We start from the raw sequence: 16,063 nt of genomic DNA, 5'->3' as shown, positions 1-16,063 counted from the left end.
TGTTGGCTCAGTCAGCAATTGCCTTTAAAGCTAGAGATGTTTTTTGTTGTTGTATGGGCTGCTATACAATCCACCATAAAAGCTGCAATGCCTAGAACTTGACATATTGAATCTCGGCACTAGTGTAAAACTACAGGTCACACTGAACGAAAGATCCCAAACTGCTCTATTTACCACAAAGAATAATTGTTTGACCTAATACAAAAAACGTTCCCCAAATTGTACACAAAGCAGGGTAGGAAACCTTGTTCCTGGAGTGCTGCAGGTACAGCAGGATCGTCATAATTACATGTACAGTAGGCACCACACTGAGCTAATTGATCAGTTCAGTGATTGCCTAAATTCAACACACCTGGTCTTCCATGTCAGTTAAAACAAAAACATGAACTGCTGCAGCACTCCAGGACCAGGGTTGCCTAACCCTGGCAGAGCCAACTTCATACTCACCCCATGAACAAATAAATGACACTAGGAATACACGAGACAGATGCCCCGATCACAAACAGACTTGGGTTCAAACACTTTGTGTAGGCATTCATCTATGTGAACGTGACACCCCAAGTTCTAATATTAAATACAACGGTTCATACATGTGCAGTTGTCTATATTTTAGGCCGAGTATAAAAAAAAAAAAGGGTATTTTATTTATGTTCCTTGCGTTCATGGTTAAATGCTGCATGTTTCGGCTCAATGGGAAATTGTCTTGCGGTTTCAAAGCATGATCAATTCGTTTATTGTGATTGTCAATCTCAATTACACAGAGTCGTGCTTGATTTTAAAGAGATCCTGGTCACCAGGTTGACGGTTCAAACCTCAAACACAAAATACTAGTGGCAAAGTGCCAGGGGGGCCTGAAAGGAGTAAGGCAGGTTCACAACATAAGGAAGGTGTTCTCATTACTCCCCCCCCTTGCTGGAAGCATGCTGAAGTACAGTTTAACATAAGGCCATCTCCCTCCATAGTAGTGCTGGATTCTCCAGCCCCATGTAACATCCTTCTGCTCTAGTTTTATAGACAGCATAATGGGAAGCTCACAACCAGAGGTCAATTAGGAAGTCAAGGCAGTGAGAAATGCCAAACACTTCCTGCGAAAGGAAATTACATCACACTGTGTATTCTCTTGATTCTACGACATCCCAGCTCTAATTATTTGTAAAATTGAGGGGCATGAGCCACATGTACACCACTAGCTCATGCACATTTTGTATCAACAATTTATTCAACAAATATAATCAATGCTAATACAATATATACAAATTCATCATGATACAACTATTTTTGAGAACAGAGAGGATGTGGCAGTTCGTCACAAAAAAATATGTTTAACAGAACTGTAAAAAAAAGGATAAAGGACTGTAACGTCTTTATGGTTCACTCCATATATATTCAATTCCTTTTTTATCCTCCTCCCATCCATTTCATTCCTAAAATTCCTTGTCAGTTCCTCTTAAACGTTGTAAAGCTTTATTGTCTGTTGTTTCCAGTATCCCTCCACCTCTCATACTCCTCCTCGTCTCGCCATGGCAACAGGGGGTGTCCCTCTCTCTCCATCCTTCCTCTTCCTCTCTCCTCCTCCAGTCCTGTCCTCCCGTACCATTCTGAACAGGTAGCGACTGGCCAGCTGTAGATTCCACTGGTAGCGGGACAGGATCATGACGCAGTCGTCACGAGAACACAGGCTCAGAGAGTACAGCTGCTCCATCTGAGAGAGAAGGAGAGAGAGAGAAGTGAGGTTGGGGCATCATATTTAGTATTAATTACATAAACACTGATCCAAATACTTAATTTTAGTATTCTTAGTTAACTATGTTGGTCAATGGAGAATACATTTTAAGTATATGTAAATAAAATATGCATTATTTCGGAATTATTACATAAGAATTATAAGAGAAATTCTGTCTTACCTTGAGTTGTTGCTGGGCCCTAACAGGGTTCCACTCATTGCGGCGAAGTGCATTACGAACCTCCTCATTGGTTACTCCATGCACCGCCTCCATGATCTGACCAATCAGAATATCTTAGTAAGTTAGACTAATTAAAGAGCCTGAACTGTCTAACACCTCAAGAACTAAAGACCCTACATCAATTCCATACCTGTGCTATGACGGCTTCCCTGGTGCGTTGCACTTGAGGCGGGTACCTCTCCCTCTCTCGTTCCCTCACCACCCTCTCCTTTTCTTGATCCCTCTCCTTGTCCCCATAGTTATCCAGTGTTGGTGTTGACCGTGCCATGTGGGCCATCTTGCCCAGATTGCTTCCTCCCATGGTCTGCGGTGGTTGGGGCTGAGGCTGGGCTGGATGTAGCATCTGCTGCTGTGGATGTGTTGGAGGCTGTGGAGGCCATGAGGTGCCTGGGGCTGGATTTGCAGTAGGCCTTTGATCTCGGCTCACCACCTGGGGGATCTTGAAGTTTTTGAGGTTGGGTGGGGGCGGGCGAGCCGGGGGGTTGATGCTGGCCTCGCTGAACCTACGGATGTCCTGCTGCATCCCCACGCTCTGGGCCCCCATGGCAGGGACGGGTCCACGACGGGGGTCCACCCTGACCCCTACTACCGTCTGAGTCCAGCTCTGGGGATCGCTCAGGACAGACTCCAGACTCCTGGTCATACCTGGGGACAAAAGGATAGTTATATTAAACATATTTATTGTGTACAAAAGATGTACAGTATACAGCATGTTGGGGGTGGTTATCCCTAGTTGGTATCGAACTTCCGACCCTTTGCTCTCAATGCTAGTAGAACATGGATAACATGTTCGTATCAGCCATATGATGATCAAAGAGCTCTGCTTGACGTCGTTACCTGACATTTTCTGTAAGTTGGAGCCCTCTTCCTCGCGATCTCTGTTTGCTGGGCCGCTCCTCCAGTTTACGCTCCTGAAAAACGTCAGATAACAAAACACAGGTAAACACACTCTCCAAACACACACTGGTCACAGAGCACAAAACTTTGAAAAGTGAGTCAAGTAAAGAGTTTTTTTTGTCTTAAAGCGGCAGTGTTGTATTTTGAGACGGGCTTGAATACGTTGCCAATATGCATTGGGTAGCATAATTGTATGGGAATAATGATGCAATTTCAAAGTGGATTCTTGCATCAAACAACATTTTCAGTCACCTCTTAGTCTGAAGGACAAGTGGATAAACAGGTTCACTCTTTTGGGATAGGGGGCAGCATTTTCACTTTTGGATGAATAGCGTGCCCAGAGTGAACTGCCTCCTACTCTGTCCCAGATGCTAATATATGCATATTATTATTAGTATTGGATAGAAAACACTCTGACGTTTCTAAAACTGTTTGAATGATGTCTGAGTATAACAGAACTCATATGGCAGGCAAAAACTTGAGAAAAATCCAACCAGGAAGTGAGACATCTGAGGTTTGTAGTTTTTCAAAGGTTGGCCTACCGAATACACATTGAGATATGGACAAAGTTGCACTTCCTAGGGATTCCACTAGATGTCAACCATATTTAGAAACTTGAATGAGGATTCTACTATAAAGGAGGGGCTCATGAGACCTCTTTGAGTCAGTGGTCTGGCAGAGTGCCTTGGTCTCATGACGCGCGCTCCCGACAGAGTTAACTCTCGTTCCACTCCTCTCTTTGGATGGAAAAATGGCTGTGTTTTTTTGACTTGGCTATGACCTAACATAAATCATATGTTGTGCTTTCGCTGTAAAGCATTTTTTAAATCGGACACGATGGGTAGATTAACAAGATGTTTATCTTTCATTTGCTGTATTGAACTTGTTAATGTGTGAAAGTTACATGTTTCCAAAAAATATTTTTGAATTTTGCGCGCTGCCTTTTCAGCGGAATGTTGTGGAGGGGTTCCGCTAGCGGAATGCTTGCCCTAGAAAAGTTAATGTCAAGCCCTGCATGTTTTTTTTCTTCCAAAAGTCTCTGTAGGCCTACAGTTTGCGCTCAGCAGACCTGACATTTCTTCAGTGATGAAAACATTTAAAGGGAACATTGGTCATGGGATGTATACTCAAAGGTTCAAAGTCATACTACATTTATCATATAGCCATGGGTTGAGTAGGTTGTTACACTACCTCATGGTGGAATGTTTACGAAAGAAAAGTGCTGAATACTAAGTGGAAGGTGGTTAATTCACCAGCTAAGACCCTCCTGCAGGCAGTTTCTAACTTAACCAACTCATCATTGTCAAACATTGCAAGAAAACAACGCTGTTGAATGCAGGAACCAAGGTTAGCATACAGCATGATTAAGTCCCAGCAGCAAAACATTATCCAAGCCTTATCGAAACCGAATTAAAACTTGACTGACTCATCGAGGCGCTCCGGGGTGCCCCAGCTACGGTCAGGGTGGGTGTCTCCATGCCCTGTGTGCTGCAGACTGCCCTTCAGAGGGGGAGAGATGAGGCTGGAGGCAGGAGGACCAGGGGCAGCGGGAGGACCAGGGGCAGCGGGAGGAGCAGGAGTGCTGCTGGGGGCAGCCAGGCTCGGTGGGAACCAGCCCACAGTCAGGGTCCTCTGGTTCTGACCCTTCCACTCACACAGCTCCAGACTACAGGGGAAGAATCACATTAAGAAACCAGTGACCATTGTACAATTTCAACCAGTGAGTTATAACCGTTTATACTGACTTATAGACTTAACTAAAAATATAAACTGCTTATAAGTCCTTAACAACCCTCTTGACATGTTTACATAAGACTCTGCATAATGTAGTGTTAGCCAAGTTAAGAAAAGCAGACAGAGCGTGGAGTAATTGTAAGATTTTTGTGATAAAGAATTTGATAATACCCCCCCTCTCAAGAATTACCACAAGGGGGCAAGAATGTGAGGATTAGGGTTAACCATCAAATCAGGGTTGGAATGCGGTTCATGAGTGGAGCTCTTTGAAGGAGCAGGTTTAACAAATTATTCCATCCTGTGTCCATAAATGTTCTCTTTCTTCCTATCCCTCACTCACCCATGGTCTATGACGGTCACTAGGTCGTTGGATAGCAGAGTGAGTTTCCTAGATTCCGCAAAGTCCCTCACAGCACGCACCTCTATAGGCTGAGCCTAGATAGAGGGAGGAGGGGAAAACTATTTAAGCACGTCTCCAAGTGAAAATGGCCTGTATTCTTGTCACTGCCGACATGCTTAAAAAAGTAAACATGTTAAGGAACAACTGGATTAGAGCAGAGATCACCAAACTCAGTCCTGCCCCCCCCCCCCTCCCCCTCAGTCCTGCACGTTTTGGTGAGTATAATGTAACTGTATACAGTGCATAACAAATGTACATAGAAATGTGTAGTCTGTTACCTCTGCCACCAGAGTGGTGAGCTGGGAGAAGGTGGGTCGGTCGGATGGGGTACAGGCCCAACACTTTCTCATCACAGAGTAGAGTTCCTGAGGACAGTCAGGGGGTCTCTCCATACGTTCTCCCTCCCTCTCCACCCTCCACAGGATCTGAGAAGAAAAAAGAAGAGAGGAACGTTTAATGACAAAGACATATTCAATATCTCTGTATTGCAATTTTTGTGGTCACACACACACAATACTGAACATTTTTTTTGCTAAAAAGGGCTCAAATATTTCAGAAGTCGTACAGATGCTTGGAGCCTTGAGTCGTTGTGAGTCATGGTTTATCTTAAAAGTGTACAAAACTGTCTCCATACTCAATTTCAAAACTTTTTCTACACATACCTGTCTGCCAGATAACCCCAGCCAAGGCTCGTCACAATAGGTGAACATCTCCCAGAGGAGGACCCCAAACATCCACACATCAGAGGAATGGGTGAAGGAGCCCAAACGCAGACTCTCTGGGGCACACCTGGAGGGCGCAAGAGAGAGATGGAATTACTACAAACTGACAATCATCCAGCAAAGAAAATTCCACAGTAGTGATATCTCCACATCAGCTTCCATTAGGTTACACTGCTAAACAATCAATGACTTGCAAATAACATTTCCCCCCACACACTCCTTGATGTTTCCTCCTCAGCTCACCAGGCAAAGGGGATGCGTCTGTGGGCTGTCATCATGTAGTGGTCCTTCTCCTGACTCAGGACCCTCATCAGCCCAAAGTCCCCGATCTTCACCATCTCCCTGGATGCCAGGAGAACGTTCCGGGCAGCCAGATCCCTGTGAATGAACCTGGAGGAGATATAACACAGGCACACTTTACCAGCCAAAACCACAAATGATACTGGGTTTTCATTGGTAAGAAGTGTCTTCATCCACCTCTGGTCAAATTTGATTGGCTTTCAGGAAATGTATTACGTTGGTCAGAGGAATTGTTTACATTTAGGGTTACGGTGAGGGTTACAGTAAAGTTAGTGGTTAAAATGGCATATGTGGTTGTAGCAAAGATTTTTATAACTAAACCAAGATAGACCACAGCCCGTCATTCCAAATGGGAACAAACGAGTCATAGTGGGCAGAACAAGCAAGGAGTTGGGCAGAGCCAAGCGCAAGCTAGCAAGATCCTACTGCAGAATTCGGGCAAACATTTGCATATTTCCATTAGGGAATGCCTACTCTGAAGTGTGTGTGTGCAATAACTCAATTTGCCTTTGCACTCCTTATAAAACAACGCTATTTTTTACAACTTTGACAAAGTGTAAAGTCTACAAAACTTAGTCCACACTGTTTGTAACCGATTCTAGTTTTGGGAACAGAAAATGGTATTGAGATCAAATGTATTAGCAGAATGTCGGCCAAAATCTCTCGTTCCATCTTCTTCCACTGCCCGCCACTAGGCTTCCTCTCACTACCATATGTGGCAGTGAGTGGAAACACCAAGCGAATGCTTCACATTTATACATCCAGTGAAATATCGGTCTCATTGTTCTATCTGTGGTTGTAGTCTGTAGAGTGGGACTGTTTTGTGTCTCACCTGCGACCCTCCAGGTACTCCATGCCTGCTGCTATCTGGGTGGCGAAGAGCCAGAGGCGTGCCAGGGGGTACTCGTACTGACGAGAGCGCAGCGTGTCATACAGGGATCCCAGACATGCCACCTCTGTCACCTGGGGGAAAGATAATACGGTTTTAAAGGGACTTCTTTGCTCTGAGGATTTTACTTTCCCCCCTCAAATTCCCTAAGTGAATTCTTTGAAAAACATAACATCTGAATGACCACTGAAAGTTTATTTGAATTTGAATGGCTGTATTTGAATAACCAAACTTCCGATTAGAATATTAGCCTATTGGGCCCAGGAATTAAAGGAGACGGGATTTCAATGTAGTAATATAGAAATAATAAATATGTTTTATACTCCATCTTTCAGAGGTTGGAAAGAATATGGCAGTCTCACCATCTTCAGGGGCTGTGTGAGCACCACTCCGTAGAGGCGGATGATGTTGGGGTGGTCTAGAGACTGCATGGTGGTCACCTCCTGGAGGAAGTCTGTCAGCGTGTCCGTCTGTCTGGACAGGCTGCTCCTTAGAGTCTTCACCGCAACTGGCAGCTGTCACGGCAACAGCAAGGAGAAGGATGGATGAGTTAGGTGTACTGATTAATAACATTTGGAATAGATAATGCAATTTCTATTGATCGGGAATATACTGTAATGCAATTTCTATTGATCTTTAAGATATCTTGCCCCGTGTGTCTTCCAAACAGGCAACCTAGCTCTGGCTTTTCACTAGTACTGCTGCATATCTACATTCATAACATTGGACTTGGTGAGTAAAATAAGGGAAATAGTGTCCCACTAGAAACACTCACCACTCTCCCAGTGGGGGTCTGCCACTCTCCCCTCTTCACCACACCGAAGGAGCCCATGCCCAGCTTCTCCCCTAGAGATAGTTCACTGTCCTGAATCAGACAGGTGAGTGCCCGCCCTCCTGTCTCCTGGCCCTGCCCCATACTGCCCCATTGGTCACCGCCCTCCGGACCACGGCCACTGAAGACCTGAGAGAAAAAAATATATATATATTAAAAAAAATAGAAAATGTTTTACAATTAACAATCATCAAAGAAATACATTGTGGGAGGTGGTGTACATGTCTTACCTTGGTGATCCATGACTTTGGTCTCATGGTGATCTTGTACCGTTTCACAGCATCCCATAATCTTCTCTGTCCTACATGTCAACAAATAACCATAGATCATAAAACAAACTAGATCAACAGCACTTACAACTCAATTCTACCGTAACCCACTAATCTACTGGTAGTGCCAACACGGAGGATAGTTTGCTTGTGGCTAGATGGTATACTGCTATGGTAAAAAATAATAACAATAATCAAGTTCATGTTACTTAGAATTTTTGTATTTTAGCTAATACTAACCCTTTTCCTAACCTTAACCCAATTCCCCTAACCTGCTGCGTTAATTATCCTAACCTGCTGCGTTAATTATCCTAACCTGCTGCGTTAATTATCCTAACCTGCTGCGTTAATTATCCTAACCTGCTGCCTAAATTGCTACGAAAAGTCACTTTAATCCGTAACTGTATACCATCTGGTCAAAACAGCAAAACTCTGATACGAATCATTTGGAGGCAACTGCGTCGAGCACTGACCTGGTTTGCTGATGCCGATCTGCTCGAGGTCAGACTCCTTGACATAGTTGAAGTGTTCTATGCGGGTGATGTTGAGGCCGTCCCGGACGCGCAGGTAGAACCTCTCCAACTGGACCTCGGCCAGGAGGTGGTACAGCCACTGAGTGTCCTGGTCCATCAGCATGACCCTACAGGGCACCACAGCACTAGTGGGGTCAAAGAGGATGGAGGGGAAGAGTCATGTAAAGGTGCTGTTTCCGTCGGCCTTGTCAGTGGTGCTGGCTGGAATTGCGTGGAGTACCGGAATTAGTCTATATTGCTACCATCATGCTACCCAAAGTTAAATGTAATGGAGTGGACAGTATTTCGCGATCACAGGTGCGAGACCGTTCAAAATCAACAAAAATATATCTACAAGCAATTGTTACAGCAACAAGAAACTAGCTTCAAGAACTTTTTCCAAATACTAGTTAACTCAACTAACAAAAGAATGGACGATCTGACCAGAGGTCCAGGACCTTCAGAACAGTTTGCAGTTCTCCCAGGGAGAGGTGAGTGTCCTGAAAGAGACATTCCGCAAGATGGAAAAAAACTAAGTCCTCTCGAGATGACATCAGCACTGTGTGTGAATCATGAGACATGGATGGATTCTGAGGAGAATTATCACAAAAAACTGCAGATGGATAATAGGAAGATTGAGGTGGAGCCACACCCACAGGTCTGGAACACCTGTAACCAGCCCAGGTGACAGACCCAGGCTGATAGTCGTCAAGTTCCTAAGGTTCAAGAACAAGACGGCTGTTCTGGAGAGAGCTAAGCAATTGAGAGGAACCGACATCTTCCTCAACGAGGACTCCTCTAAAGCTGTGTGCCAGAGGTGGAAATAACTCATCCTAGCTATGAAAGCTACCAGAGAGCGTGGGGACACAAGCTCATTGTCCACCCTCCCTCCCTAAAGCCTGGGAGGAATGAGAGAGCCAAGCTTCAGGGTCAGTAGCTTCAGCCTAACATCCCACAGACCTGATAAACAATGTATTTATTACATTTTACCATATTAGAGTGCCTTCAGAAAGTATTCATACCCCTTGACTTATTCCACAGTAAATTCATTTTAGATTCTCACCCATCTACACACAATACCACATATTGACGAAGTGAAAACATGTTCCGAATGTTAGCTAATTTACTGATGATATCTCATGTACATACACTATCAAAAGTTTTATAACACCTACTCATCCAAGGGTTTTTCTTTATTTTTCCTACATTGTAGAATATTCTTAGCAATGATTTAGGAATCCTTGTGAGTAAGTATTAGCTAGGTTGCCACTTGTTGTTCACCTATTGAACTTCAGTTCATTCAAATAAATAGCTAGCCAGCTACTTAACCCTGTGGTCCAAAGCTAACGTTATAAGCAGCCAGCTAGCTTCATCATTTTGCACTATTGGTTAGAGCCCGTAAGTAGCATAAGTAGCATTTCACTGTTTTCCTGTTGTGTTCTGCGCACGTGACAAATAAACTTTGATTTGATTTAGTGAGGCTCGAACGGGCCGGGTTGTGTGTTGCGAAGCTAGACACAATAAGGATTAGGCACAATAGTGGAATTTGCGGGTTGCCTTCAAATTAAAAGTATGTCATTGACAGTGATGCAAATGAATACAAATATAATTATGCCAGACTTTTATTTTGAAGGCTAACCGCAAGTTCACTATTGTGGTTCATCCTTATTGTGCCTAGCTTCACATAGATGGGTCCGACCACCATTAATCAGATAAGAACTGTCTTATAAATTAGGGCTATTTTAGATGACACCTAGCTATATAGTTAGCTAGTTAACTACAGCTACTGAAACAGATTATGTTGTGTTATTTGCAAAGACCCAAACGGCGTTCCAAAGAAATCCTGGTTGAGAATGAAACGACTGAACAAATGAACAACAAAAATGGGTGCATCAGTGTTTTGTTACTTGTGTTTTGTGCAGACACCAGAAAGAGTAGCTGCTGCTTATGAAAAAACTAACGGAGATCCAAATAATGTATCAGGATGGTCCGGTTCCATTAGTAGAACAATATATCCTTCTTTTGTCAAAGTCGTTTCTGATCTAACTAGAATGGGTAGGTAAGTACGCAAGGGTATAGCTTTCCCCAGTCCAGTCAGTGATCACCTTAAGGGAGTTAAGGGAGGATGCATTGCAAGCCAATTCCAAGATACAGCGTAAACACTGCCTTGTTGCTAATTCCCAGCAGCTTCACCATTTGAATAGTATGCATAATTGAATTGGGAATTCACAGATTTTGTTCAGTGGAGGAACATCAGAGAAAGTCAAAGAGCTGTAACCAAAGGAGACAGTACCTTTTCTGAGCCTCAATTCAATAACGAGCCAGCCTGTTTTACCGTAATTATGTTCAAAGTTCACATACCAGCCTCTTCTGGTCGCTATGGACACCCATAACAAGAATTCATCAATAAAAGTCCAGAGTTAATGCGCTGTCTAACACAAGAGGGAGCAGAGTGTGACAGCTTTCAGTACCAGCCAAACACTTAACAGACCTTTGTTTTGTATCAAATAAACACCATAAAACAACCCTAATGAGAAAAAAATGTTTTACCTGGCACCAAAGTCAGTGTCAGCTGAATCAAGTTTGTTATATCACATTTGTTGGGGGAAATCCTATCACCCCTGTTCACATGGACAAAGAACCAGTTACAGAAACAGAGAGGAAAGGCGACGATTGAGGAGAAGAATTAACCAATGGAGGATGGGAAGAGAGGGTGGGACAGGAAACAAAGAGAGGAAAGTGTGTTAGAATAAGAATAAGCAATTAAGTGCTAATAAAATACGCCAGTGGGTGTTAATCACTTAGTTTCAAAATACATTTGCTCACTGTTTACTGCTACCACATATAAAGCTAATCATACCGCAACATTGGTGCCCATCCTTCGGTTCTTAAATCAAGTGACGTATTTTTGTCCAGCTCCTACATCAACTTTGAAATAGTTTTTTTTTTTGCAATCTCAAAGCAAGCAAGCCCACACACACGTCTGTTGCTCAGAGACTACTGGAAGTGCATGTTCTTCTCTGTCTTGATCTCAAATTTTGCAATTCACAAAGAGGCGCAACCTGTGACGCCAAGCTGTAATTTCCAACAACTACTCAACGTCTATCTAACTACACACGTCATTTCATGTCCATGTCTGCGTGTGGACTTCCGCGTCAGGGAATTGCCGCTATAAAACAATCACAGAGAAGGGTGTGAATCAGAGGCCTACATTCTTGTGTCAACTATTCTGGGAAACCCAAACCAGTTCTCACATCAACTGTCTGACATATCAGATATCTAGAAGAAAAAGAAACGCACACCTATTAAGACAAGGTGCTGGCTAGCGGAATAGAAACTTGAAAATAAAAGAGAGCCGCACACTCTAGGAGCTCAGATGCAAAAATGTAATACCAACATTTCGACAGCCAAGCTGTCTTCATCAGGGTGTAATCACAAACACTGCGGGATGACTTGTTTATATAGTGTCAAAAGACACAGGTGTCTGTAATCATGGCCAAGAGTGGCCTAATATCATTGGTTAATAATCAAATATTAAAATGTCATACAAAGAACAGCATACAAACAACAAATGGATAGCATACGATCATAGATTCATTTGACTACACAAGTTTACAAACAACCACAATGGCAAAGTCACAATAATCACAAGAATGGATTAAGATCAAAGTCTACGTTGAGACCGAAGGGCGCAAGCGTCTTTAAATTAAAGATCTTAAGCCATTCTTGTGATTATTGTGACTTTGCCATTGTAATTTTGCCATCCCGCAGTGTTTGTGATTATACCCTTATGAAGACAGCTTGGCTGTCGAAACGTTGGTATTACATTTTTGCATCTGAGCTCCTAGAGTGTGCGGCTCTCTTTTATTGACATATCAGATATAACATGTGTGTATGTCTATGTCATAGCTGATGATGGGTACCTGATGTGGGTGCAGACTGTAGCTTGGTTAACAGATGAAGGCCATATCCATTTTGTATTTCCACAGAAAGACCGACAGAAACACATTGATGCAGACAGACGCAAGAAGGGGCTAGCCCGGACAAGCACTATTCCTGTCAAAAGAGATTCCCAAGGACAACTCCCAAACCCACACCCAACTATTTCACGAAAGTCACAATCATGTGCCAAGTCTGCAGTAAAAACATGCGAGCAACCAATCACGGGTCGTTTCTCAAGCATGCCATTGCTTTGAGGTTATTCAGATTTATGTACACAGGAATGCATCTTTAACCCACTCAGTTACCGGATAATGAATGTTATAAGAAGGAGGTAGCTATAGGGTTGTTTGGGCCTATTTGCTCTGTCCATGAAGCATTTGGGAGGCTTTGTTTACAATTGAGGCTACGTCTTTTGGTGCCGATTGGGTGAGTGCACTCGATCAATTAAAGACCAACTAATGGGGTAACCAGTAACATAAGCATTTCGCTGCACCTGCCATAAAACCTGCAAATCTGTGTACGCTACCAATAAACCTTGATTTGAGAACTGTAGTCTGAAAAACCTACTGGACACATGATCCCTGGTAAGCTGGGATTCTAACAAAGAGAGAGTTTGACAAAGCTTCCCGATAACATCTCCTCGTAGAGAAGGGCTCTTTTAACAGAATGCTCGGTCTGATTCATAACAACCAGAACTGTCACCAATCTACATCAGTCAACAAAGGGAGTGCCTTCAAGCAATCTCTGGGAGTGCCTTCATGCAATCCCAATGAAGTAGCCTGGAAGTTGAGTAATTATTTCAGAGAGAAAGATATATAGATATATAGATATATACACAATCCTGGATACACACTAACCTCTCTTAGCAGTGACATAACTATTTGCCTATGACCCTTGTTAAATAAGTCTTTTCCAAACTCGGTCCTGTGGACCCCAAAGGGTGCAAGTTTTAGTGTTTGCCCTAGCATTATACAGCGGATTCAATTAATCAAATCTTAATGCTGAGTTGACTATTTCAACCAGCTCTGTAGGTCTAGGGCAAAAACCAAAACATGCACCCTTTGGTTTGGGAAACGCTGCCATTGTCAAACTGTGTTAATCCTCAGTTGAGCTTGCTGGTGTATGGTCAGCATTAAAATTATCATCCATGATGACTTTCGAAAAAATTGTTTAGAACAAAAATGTGAAAATATGCTTTGATTTATCTGGTTTATACGCATTGGAGTTTACAGACAAATGCGTTTCTCTAAATCAAATGCTTGATTCATTCTTGCCTATCAAAATGTCATTGCCATTTTTCTCAACAGAGTTAAAAGTAACTCTGCAACATTTGTTACCCTGGAGTTGATAGTAAATCAAGGTATAGGCCTATGAATTACTGAACGCCACTAACTGTAACGTTAGTTGTGGGACGCCATTGTTTAGCTTTTCAGAATAAATACTGCCAATATACTGTATTGACTGGTGGGGTAAATTGATGCCAAAGGCTAGTTCAACAAAGATGAGTGGTAAATACTTACCGTCAACAAAATGACCGAAAGTCTACTGGTGCCACGATCTTGCTTATTTATGAACCCAGCTTTCGGTTATGCGCGACAACAACAAAATAACTGATTCCAAATAGGATCGGTAGACCTAGAGATAATCCACATCACATGCCATACTGTTTTTCTTCATTTCGTCAACAAATTATCATTATTTTTATTTTCTTAGTGTTGTCGGTTGTTTTATTTCATCGCAAAATATCTGAGAATCCTCACTTAAACTGGTGTGTTTCGCTCTACCTGTCCACAGTGCTCTCTCTGCCTCTTCCTCATAGTTTCACACCACCCCTTTTCAACGTCCACCTGTGCTACACTTGCCCAGCCACCCGCCTACACATCACCTTTTTTTTTTACAATAATGTATGACGTAAGTTATTTAACAATAATATATTACACATAATAATGTTGCGCAATCACACCAAAACTACTACAATTATATAGGCATTTGCGTAATTATCATATATTCTCATGGCTCTTTTGAACAACTTGAACGCGCATTATGCATCAATTATAAATTAAGATAAATATGTTATATCATGTATGTTGTATCCTGTGTTCTCCTTTGCCTAAAACGTTAGTGATTCAACCTCCCTTTTATTTATATTTTCATGTGTGGACAAAGGGCCCTGAATGTGGACATTGTAAATTCTAAAGATTAAGTTGAAAAGCAGGTGACCATAGCATAAAGTGAATCATATCGCTGTTATATTCCATCAATAACAGCCTCAGGGTATTTCTCTCCATTGATATTTTGCTTGTTTTGTTTGAATGATGTCAAAACTTGCCAGCAGCAATGACTCAAGTACTGTAGAGAAACTATACTCTTTCTCTCTCCCTCCCTCTTTACTGTGCATGTCTGCTCCTACCAAGCCAGTCTGACTAGATTTTTTGGCCTCCTATTTGAATGTGCACCCAGGCAGCAACAAAGTGGAGTGCCCCCTGCATGCACTTCCTTGTACTAGTGGTATGGTACACACAACACAATAGAAAGGGAATGACGCTCAATTTAAAGGACAATCAAGAGTGGCGCTCAAAGAGTCTATTCTCATTTAAAAAACAGTGGAAACCGGTTCTCTTTCATGACATTATCACATGGATATAAAATGACCGAAAGGGCTTCAGAGTGGCACAGCGGTCTAAGGTATTGCATCACAGTGCTAGAGGTGTCACTACAGACCCTGGTTTGATCCTGGGCTGTATCACAACTGGCCGTGATCAGGAGTCCCATAGGCCACACAATTGGCCCAGCGTTGTCCGCGTTAGGGTTTGGCCGGTGTAGGCCCATCATTGTAAATAAGAATTTGTTCTTAACTGACTTGCATAGTTAAATAAATAATATATATATATATATATATATATATACTGTAGATGTGAATGTATGATTATGTATCAATAATGACTCATGTAAAAATCATTGTTATTGTGAAAAGAGATCATTGCTATATCAGATATTTTGTATTGGTTTTGTAGCAGTGACTCATTGCTCAATTAACATTAATTTACCAAGTGGATTGAGAAATATAACGACCTAATGATACCAGGTTGCGATGTGATATTCCGTTTCTAGAGAGCATGAGTATGTGGGAATAGTGGTGGCCATCATTTTGTCTTTAAACGTATCTGTCACAGGGTTCAGAATGCAAATTCTTGAGCAAAAGGTTCTTAGTGTCAACTTACAGCATGGGAAGCTCGTACTTTATGATGTGTGTGTGACCTGGAGGCTTGTGACATTTTTCTGTAGCCTTTTCTCACCTGACAACTGGGACCAGGATCCACCTCAGATGCTCCACAGATGAAAGGGGAAACTTTTTAGGGGTAAATTATCATAATCTTTAGATGCTCTTTGTTTCACAGGAAGCATGTTCATGGTGCTGTAACAGTAATGTGAGGGAAGTTGTCAGAATTTGCATCAGACCTTCTACCCCTGAAGTGTTTATCAAAACATTAAGCAGGTGATCAGTGAGCAGAGTGTTTGGAAATCAGCATAAAAAGGAAAAAGAGTGAAGGGTATTAAGATTATTCATTGGTGTGAGGTCAAACTTGTGATAATTTTTTTTG

At 42.5% G+C, this 16,063-nt stretch overlaps 1 protein-coding gene across 3 annotated transcripts; it reads right to left on the bottom strand.

Annotated features, from left to right (window-relative positions):
* Positions 1-709: 709 nt before the first annotated feature.
* tnk1 (tyrosine kinase, non-receptor, 1) lies at positions 710-14,348 on the bottom strand. 3 transcript variants are annotated; one of them, XM_021578158.3, is made up of 15 exons: positions 13,982-14,348; positions 8,481-8,665; positions 7,969-8,039; positions 7,682-7,867; positions 7,269-7,421; positions 6,850-6,980; positions 5,961-6,107; positions 5,658-5,784; positions 5,274-5,420; positions 4,936-5,030; positions 4,288-4,527; positions 2,802-2,875; positions 2,095-2,609; positions 1,905-2,000; positions 710-1,702 (listed from the first exon to the last, which is right to left on the bottom strand). In XM_021578158.3, exons 2-15 carry the CDS (start codon positions 8,641-8,643, stop codon positions 1,499-1,501), a joined length of 2,349 nt encoding a protein of 782 aa, XP_021433833.2. In that variant the 5' UTR covers positions 8,644-8,665; positions 13,982-14,348; the 3' UTR covers positions 710-1,498. The 3 variants fall into 3 exon arrangements, with proteins under 3 accessions (XP_021433833.2, XP_036814022.2, XP_021433834.2); XM_036958127.2 differs by lacking the exon at positions 13,982-14,348 and adding an exon at positions 11,380-11,693; XM_021578159.3 differs by lacking the exon at positions 13,982-14,348 and adding an exon at positions 11,070-11,203.
* Positions 14,349-16,063: the final 1,715 nt, after the last annotated feature.

This window comes from Oncorhynchus mykiss, chromosome 21 (genome assembly GCF_057628025.1).
Source record: "Oncorhynchus mykiss isolate SJ-2025 chromosome 21, ASM5762802v1, whole genome shotgun sequence".
NCBI lineage: Eukaryota > Metazoa > Chordata > Actinopteri > Salmoniformes > Salmonidae > Oncorhynchus > Oncorhynchus mykiss.
Note: the sequence above shows the minus strand (reverse complement) of the source record. Positions and strands in the feature narration are given on the sequence as shown.

What these genes read in the sequence shown, in the direction of transcription:
- tnk1 (XM_036958127.2), bottom strand. An exon ending in GAGTACCTGGAGGGTCGCAG is followed by an intron (nt 6,108 to 6,849) that starts GTGAGACACAAA and finishes TATCTCCTCCAG; the next exon opens with GTTCATTCACAGGGATCTGG. An exon ending in TCACCACTCTGGTGGCAGAG is followed by an intron (nt 5,031 to 5,273) that starts GTAACAGACTAC and finishes CCCTCTATCTAG; the next exon opens with GCTCAGCCTATAGAGGTGCG.